Source organism: Pinus tabuliformis, chromosome J (assembly GCF_031772625.1).
Source record: "Pinus tabuliformis cultivar Carrire ecotype Pingquan chromosome J, CPIR1, whole genome shotgun sequence".
In the NCBI taxonomy this organism is placed as follows: domain Eukaryota; kingdom Viridiplantae; phylum Streptophyta; class Pinopsida; order Pinales; family Pinaceae; genus Pinus; species Pinus tabuliformis.
The window spans coordinates 1,486,504,425-1,486,512,869 of record NC_142295.1 but is presented as its reverse complement, the minus strand read 5'-3'; the positions used below and the strand labels follow the sequence as shown (position 1 = coordinate 1,486,512,869).

Here is an 8,445-nt window from a genome sequence, read left to right as displayed (position 1 = left end):
TTTGTTTTGTTGTTTTTTTTTTTAATATCATAAATAAAAAAAGTTGAGATTTATATCAAAAGTAGACACCCTTTTAAATAAATTGATTAATAAAAAAATGTTATATAAACAAGTGTCATATGAAATGAATTATAGTTTTTTGACATATGGTATTGATAAGTCATGGTATTGTAACAAGTATTATATATAGTTGAAGAATCCCAAGACAAAGTGGGGGTGAATCTCCATAATTAAGAATATTGTTACATTTTTTAAATATATTTATGTTTAACTCATATATTAATTCTTTTATAATTAACAATAATAATAATTTAAAATAAATTTATAACTTAGTTAATTTTTATGATTTTTTTTCTTCTTAATTTTGGTAATATGAAATGTAGAGTGAAAAAATTGTTTTAATATTTATCATGGATTTTACCACCCATTAAATTTATATAATTGTACTAGTGTTTAATATAAAGCTAAGCTTAAAATTAAAATATTATTATTAATTTACATATCTTTTTAAAAATAAATTCACTAATTTCTATTTCTTTTAAAAATAATTAAGCCCTATTTTACAGTATAAAATTATTGTATACTTCAAAACTATCCAAATTTTATAAATACCATACAAAATTATAAAAAATTTAAATATTTTTAGAAAATATCTGAACTTTGAATATTTATTATACTTATATTTTCTTACAATTTGCTATCGCCCATTTTCTCTATATTCGAATAGCAATCTCTAGATTTTGTGAAAGGTGACAGCAGGAGCTCTCAGTGAAAATTTGTTCGGAGCATGGTGACGTGGGATTTCTCGTATACTCCAGAGCCAACGCCATTCCCAATTCCCACGTACTTGGATCACGGAGGTAAGCCTTAAATAGGGCTTTTAAGGAGTTTGGATAATTTTTTATGGTATGATCTCGGTGGTACTTTACTTTTTATTTAAATGTATTTCAATATAAAAATAAATTTAATATTAAAAAGTTAACGATTTGAATTTTATAAATTAAACATGTAAAGTTATAATTTTAGAATTTACAAACTAAATTTAATTATTGATTAAATTTTAAATAAAAGTAATATAAAATTTCCCTTCCCAAAGTTGAATTCATCGATTCATTACTAAAATCATTTATTGCATCCATGTTTTAGTCAATTTGGAGCAAAATGAGGCTCTCCTTCACCTTGATAACATTGAAAACAAAGCACCAAGTCTAATGGCTTTACCTCTAATTTTTATCAAGCATGTTGGTCATTCATAAAAGATGATGTCTAGAACGTTGTGGAGGAATCTTTATGAATAAGGACTATCCTATTACCCTCAATACTACTTTTCTTACACTTGCACCAAAAAAAGCCAATTTAGAGGACCCTAGTGGTTTTTGACGTATTGCCCTTTGTAACACTATCTACAAATTTATATCTAAAGTCATTGTCAATCGTTTGAAACCCCTTCTTCCATTATTCATCTCTCTACAGAAGATAAACTATGTTGAAGGAAGACAATTTTTGGATGGGATAATAATGGTTCGAGAGCTAGTGCATTCCCTTCATCGTTCATAAAAAGTGGATATGCTCATCAAGCTTGATCTATCTAAGTATTTTGATAAACTTAGTTGGTCTTACATTTCACAAACTCTCAAAGTGTTTGGTTTCTTGGAAGCTTGGATCTCCTTGATTCCTTCCCCTCATTTCCTCGACCTTCTTGTCTATCTTAGTTAATTGCTCTCCCTCTAAGGCCTTCAACCCTTCTTCAGGAATGTGTTAAGGAAAACTCTTCCCCCTTTATCTTCATCATTGTAGCCGAAGGTTAGGATGGGACTTATAATAAATTGTTATAATTAGTGTCATTAAGGGTCTATGTTTCTCCAACTATAATGAGAAAGCCTCGCACCATCAGTTTGTGGATGATACAATGCTCAAGGGTGTTCCAACTATTCGAGAACCATTGCCCTTTTGCAAAGTCTTGAATGGTTTCATGGCTATTTCGGGCATGGACATAATTCTCAAAAGTCCAAGATCTTCTTCAATACTCCCCTCACCATTTGATGTCATCTCATTAATCTCTTGGGCTTCAAGAAAAGCACCTCACCCACCACCTAACTAGGTGCCCCTTTAGTTACCAATTCCTTATTTACTAAAATTTGGCCTAAAATCATTCAAAATTTTACCAATTGATTGGATAGTTGGACTTTTTGTTCACTCAATATAGCTAGCAGAACTATCATCCACTGCAAAAAAATGGGGGGTTTGGACCTCTAGGATCCAGAAACTCTAAACACTATTCTAGGATCCAAACTTTGGTGGTGTTGGCTACAAGAAGGTCAAGACTTGTGGAAGAAAATATGGTCTAGTAAATATAACAATCACGTTCCTACTAAACAATGCATTTGCGTAGCTATCTTTCCAATAGGTTCATCTATCTGGAATATGGTAGTAAATACAACAATCATGTTCCCACTGAACAACGCATCCACAAATATTATCTTTCCAACAGGCTCATCTATTTAGAATATGTCTTGTAAAGGAAAATGTTTAGTACAAGAACATTTCTTTTGGGAAGCCAAGGATGGAAAAACTGCTCGCTTCTATGATGATTCTCGACATCAATTTCCCAAACTCTCTAATACCCAAAAACAACTTCAAGGGACACTATGCTATGTAATCTCGAGGGGAAATTATTGTGTTTGATTAGTGGGAACGCGTTTTGCCAAAGACCAATTATCATCGATGGAAATCTCCCTCTTCCCAAGACATCCTCTTATCAAGCCAAGCTCTTGAACATTTCTAAGCAACATTTCTACATCGGAAAATCCACTTTATCTAAAGATTTGAACAAAATCCATTGGGGATATTGACCACAGGGTTATTTGACCATCAAAGAAGCCTACTTCCTAGCCGTCATTCACGCTCACACTCTGAATCAGTAGGTATGGTTCTGAATTTGGCATCAAAAGCTTTAGCCCAAGAATACTTATTTTCTCTGGTTTATCCTGCATAGAAAAACATTAACCGAGGATAATCTTTTCTCTAGAGGTTATGCTAGTCCCTCAATTTGTTTCTTATGTTGAGTTAGTGAAGAAAATTGTGAACATCTTTTCCACTCTTGTCCACTAGCGTAGGATCTTTAGAACCAATTCTTCAATCTCTTTAGAAAACTTTCTCGACCAGAGTCTTGCCCTCTGGGTTTGATCAATAATTGGCCTATTTCCTCATTTTGCAGTACCATCCTCAATAGGGCTTGGAGTCTTGCACCTGGCTTTGTACTCTAGTTTCTCTAGAAAGAATGAAATCAGTGTATCTTCTGCAACTCTCAAGACTCTAGCCTCTCTTTGGAACCCTTCCTTTGCAATATCAAAAAAACTAATTGGTTGGCCTTAAACTAGAAATTCGAAGACTCTAAGGTGCTTATTCTCATTGGTCTTAATTTTCCCTCTTCCCATGCCCAACCCTCATCTCCCCTTCCCTTATTAACTCCCTCCTCCCCCTTGCACTAGTCTCCCATTCCCTTAATTTTATCAATTTGAACTTTGATGGTGCCTACAAAGGAAAGAATGGTCTTGCTAGCTACAAAGGAGTCTTTAGCTTAGACATAGGAGACCTTATTCATTTGTTTTTTAGTTACATTGGCCACAATAAAAATAATGTAGTGGAACTCAAATACCTTGAAATGGGTCTAAGAATTTCCTCCACCCTAAAATTCTCTTACCTAATCCTCAAATGTCACTTTCATCTTGTTATTTCCCTAATCACCAAGCTCTTCTATGGATCCCCCTATCTTAAAATCGCTAATAGCTAGATACTAGAAAGCACCTTGAATCTCATTGAACAAATCCTACCTCGAATTGCACTTGCCATTCCTTGACATATTTGCAAATGAACTAATCGATTCTCAAATCAATTAGCCAACAAAGGTTGTGTCACACTTTCTATATTCACCCACTCTTTTTGGTCTTTGCTGCCCCCCTTCCTCTTTAAAACAAGAATGTTAGGATATTAGTACCCCAATGGGGGTGGCAAGCATTGAAGTACAAAAATGGGCCCTTGATAAAGAACATAATCACCAATCCACCAAGAACACTCATGTAGAATGAAGGTCAACTAGGCACCACCATACAACAACAATTTAATTTTTAATAGTCTTTTTATCATTTTCAGTGTAAACTTGGTTTGTCATATAGCACTTTGTTATCAAACTTTCAAGTTAAAAATAACATGAACTAAAAAAATTGTACTTTAGTACAATATTTTTGATAACAATATAACTATTATAATCTTACCAAAAAGAAATTATATATATATAATTTAAAGATTGTAAGTTCCAACTTGGAAATAAAAAAATGAAAATAATATTGAATAATGTCTCGTACTTGTATGTAGAAATCATATTCAATTTCAAATTGCATATATATATATATATATATATATATCACATTTATTTATTTATATGTATTTTTATATTTTTTCATTTTCTTTATAGATAAAAATGTTTAATAGTTATATTTCTTAAAAAATACATCCTTATGATAAAATGTTTAGTAGTTATATTTCTTATAAAAATACATCTTTGTGAAAAAAAAATATAAAAATGAAATGTTATTTTGTTTGATTTAATTTCAATTTTAATTTTTCCCAATCTTAATTTTTTTTTTTTTTTATTAATTTCAAATATTAAATCAAAGTGTCCATAATTGAAAGCAACTCTGAAATTTTTTATTTTTTATTTCAAATATTAAATCAAAGAGTCGATGATGGAAAGCAACCGAGATTACATACACACAAGTTGCCAAATATCTCCATAAATATAGTATTAAGTATTTAAATTAAATATTAATGAGATTATTGCAAATCAATTCTAAACATTATAGCATTAAATATTTAATCTAAATACTCGAGATTACAACAAATCAATTCCATACATCAAATATCTCCATAAATATAGTATTAAGTATTTAAATTAAATATTAGTGAGATTATTGCAAATCGATTCTAAACATTATAGCATTAAATATTTACTCTGAATGCTCGAGATTGCTACAAATCAATTCCATACATCAAAATTCTCTAGACAGTTTCTCTTAAGGGCGTATGGGTAACGCCTCCAGAGATTTGAACACCTGTAAAGCTACTAGAAATCAATTCTAAACTCCAAAAACCACAATTAATAATAAAACTTATTTTCAAATGGTTTGTTTCCTCCCACACTAAGACCTATGCTGACAAATATCCTAACCACTTACTAATTTAGCAAACAAATTATACCACAAAATTTAGAGAACAATTTCTATGGATATAATTTCTGACTGTCAGGGCTCAAGACTTTTAGCCAAACATCCACAGCATACTGAGAGCTGATCGCTGAATAAACTTCAGGAGAGACGCCTACACAGTGTGATTCCATCGGCGACTGGGATTTGGGCAATCTCGACGCGGGGATCAGCGGCAAGCACCTTGTTCACTTCCAATGTGAAAACTCTCACTTTTTTGAACCCTTCATTCATCTCATCTTCGGGGGGACCCGCAACGGTTCCTTTCCACAGAGTATTGTCATACGCAATCACTCCCCCGATCTTCACCAGATCGATCAGCCGCTCATGGTAGTTCAGATAGTTCCCTTTGTCCGCGTCCACAAACGCAAAATCAAACGATCCGTGCATCCCAACCTGCACAACAGCACACGCTCACTCAATTGATTAGGCTAAATTTTTCATCACCAAATCATTAAACCTTTTTTTTCTAACTACCGTAGATTAGGGAATATTTTAGAATGTGAAAGTTAGAATTTTTCATCACCAAATTTTAAAATATTAAAAAAAATACCCCAAATTACATACATTTTTAATCATCTCATCCAAAAATGGCAGAGCAGGGCCCTCTCTGAAGTCAATTTTGTGGGCAACTCCAGCTTTTTCAATGATAGGTCGCCCGATCTCATAAGTCGCTCTATCAGTATCCATCGCTATTATCTGTCACGCTAACTTTCATCAATTAATTCTCCCCCATACAAGTATAAGGTTTATTGTTGGGCAAATCCACTCATTAAATTAATACTTCTGAGTTCTCTCCTTGATTACATGGAGTCTGTGTGCCTTACCTTCCCGTCATCAGGTAAAGCAAGGGCTGTGCTGAGAAGTGAGTACCCGGTGTACACCCCAATCTCTATGGTGTTCTTGGCATTTATCAGCTTCAGCAGAAGGCTCAGAAATTGACCCTCATCGGGAGGAATGGCCATAAAGTTCCTGTTACACCATGAAAAGTGATTATTTGCAGTTCACCCATCTCGAGAAATCCTAAGACACAGAGAGATAGGTGGGTTTTACCAGGGAACTTTTGCAGTCGCCTGCCGAAGCTCTTTCAATGGCTCGGGCTCACGAGGGTATACGCTCGTTTCCAATATATACTGCATTATTAGCCCAATAAACATTTAAGTTGGTTTTTTTTTTTCAACTAAAAAATTTTACTTGGAGCAAATTCTAAGGTATACATCTCAAAACTAACCCAAAAAACATAGTTACAGAAATAGACTACACCATGAAAACTCTATGAAAACCAAAAAGGCCCTTGATGGTGAGACTAACCTGATAAAGCGCATCACTCTGCAAAACACTTTTATGGTCCATTTTATGGTCCATTTTGTGATGGAGGGCAACCTTACTCTGCTCCTGTACCTGGGATGAGTCCGCCTTCACCTTTACTATAGCTGACTGAAAACCATAGCAGATCCACAAATGCGAGAACAAGAAGAAAAATTTGGCAGGGTCAACTTTTGTCGAATGGAGATGGTGTAGATAAAGGTGTCAAGGATTAGAAAGTTCAGCGTAGTCTAGACCACCAAACCCTAACCGGGAAGGGTTGTTGCCTTACATGTGTAAAGCGTTCCATTCAACCTCTACCTACATATATGTTATTAAGTTATAATTGTGTAGGACGTGTGGGGTTATGTTATTAAGTTATAATTGTGTAGGGTTACAGCTGGATAATATATTTGTTTATTTGGTGGTCCGCCTATTTATGGATTGATAGCATAGTAAATAAAATTGGCTTAAATTTCTAGCGTAGTATGAATTGTAATAAGTGTGAGAGAAAGTAAGCTTTTATCAAAGTACTATCGTATACTACCCTACTAATTTATGACTCAATAACATAATAAATAAAACTGGCCCCTTTGCCCACTGTGTTGCCCTCTCGAAATAGGTAAACGGCAGAAAGGTACCAAAAGTCTTGGAGGCATGAAAATATTTTTAATATGAATGCAAAGTTTTTTTTTTTCTAGAAAGAAAATCTTGATATTATATTGAGGAGATATACAGACAAAAAGTTCAGATGGTCCTGTAGCATCTGAAAAACCATGTGGCAGATAACCATCATGAAAACATGATCTGTTTAACAGTATTTTGTGAAGAAAAAACCAAAACCACCTAGTAGTTCCTGAAGATAGCATCTGAAAAACCATGCAGCAGACAACCTTTATGAAAACATGAACCTGTTTTACAATATTTTGAGAAGAAAACCAAAACCCATAGGAAACATTTAGCTGATCGGGAGGTAAAGAGCAGACAAAGATGATAGGACAAATTTAGCAGGAAGAGAAGAGTCTTCAAAAATGTTCAGATTCCGCCACCTCCAAAGTGACCAGATGGTGATGGGCAGAATAGGTCCGAGAAATTTTTGGGGCCCCCACCATGCAAAAGCTGCATCCACAGATGAAATTTAGATGTTGAAAAGTTGTAACTTACGCGTAGCAAATCACGATTTTTTAACTTGTGAACGTAGCAGGTGGTGCATCGTTGGAAGTTTATCATTGTAATTTTGTCCATCAATTAGATGTGAATTTAATTTCACGTGGTCACAGGTGCCAACCCCATCAATTACATGTGAATTTAACTTCACGTGGTCACGGGTTCCAATTCCCCTGCCTTTACTCGCGCGATGTTCCCCGGAAAATGCGAAGCGCCCTGCCACAAAACTCCACCATTGGTTATAAAAAAGCTGTTATAAAAAAAACTTCGTTGTTTGGAAGTTTATCATTGTAATTTTGTCCATCAATTAGATGTGAATTTAATTTCACGTGGTCACCGGTGCCAACCCCATCAATTAGATGTGAATTTAACTTCACGTGGTCACGGGTTCCAGTTTCCCTGCCTTTACTCGCGCGATGTTCCCCGGCAAATGCGAAGCGCCCTGCCACAAAACTCCACCATTGGTTATAAAAAAAAACTTCAGTGAATGAGGTTTTGTGGGTTGGATACCTATGGCCGGCAGTAGTCTAGAATACATTCAATGTTATACCTGCACATAGTTGAAAGCAATACTTCTCTATTTTCCAACCCTTAATACTAAAAGTTAATATTGATTTATGGGTTATGAATATTTTTATTTATTTGTTTTGGAGGGTCATGACAACTTGTATAGAACCTTTCGTCGTAACATAACGAGATTGTTAGTATCAAG

General features: G+C 34.3%; 1 protein-coding gene across 1 annotated transcript; it reads right to left on the bottom strand.

Annotated features, from left to right (window-relative positions):
- Positions 1–4,977: 4,977 nt before the first annotated feature.
- LOC149233017 (caffeoyl-CoA O-methyltransferase-like) lies at positions 4,978–6,870 on the bottom strand. The gene is made up of 5 exons (XM_089376631.1): positions 6,573–6,870; positions 6,315–6,394; positions 6,089–6,233; positions 5,829–5,960; positions 4,978–5,657 (listed from the first exon to the last, which is right to left on the bottom strand). The coding sequence occupies exons 1-5, from the start codon at positions 6,624–6,626 to the stop codon at positions 5,364–5,366; spliced, it is 705 nt and encodes a 234-aa protein (XP_089232757.1). The 5' UTR covers positions 6,627–6,870; the 3' UTR covers positions 4,978–5,363.
- Between the last annotated feature and the right edge of the window lie 1,575 nt (positions 6,871–8,445).

Coding starts and splice junctions, on each gene's coding strand:
- LOC149233017 (XM_089376631.1), bottom strand. CDS start 6,626: ATGGACCATAAAATGGACCATAAAAGTGTTTTGCAGAGTGATGCGCTT. Junction 6,234..6,314: donor GCGACTGCAAAAGTTCCCTG/GTAAAACCCACC, acceptor ATGGTGTAACAG/GAACTTTATGGCCATTCCTC. Junction 5,658..5,828: donor TGGATGAGATGATTAAAAAT/GTATGTAATTTG, acceptor GCTGTTGTGCAG/GTTGGGATGCACGGATCGTT.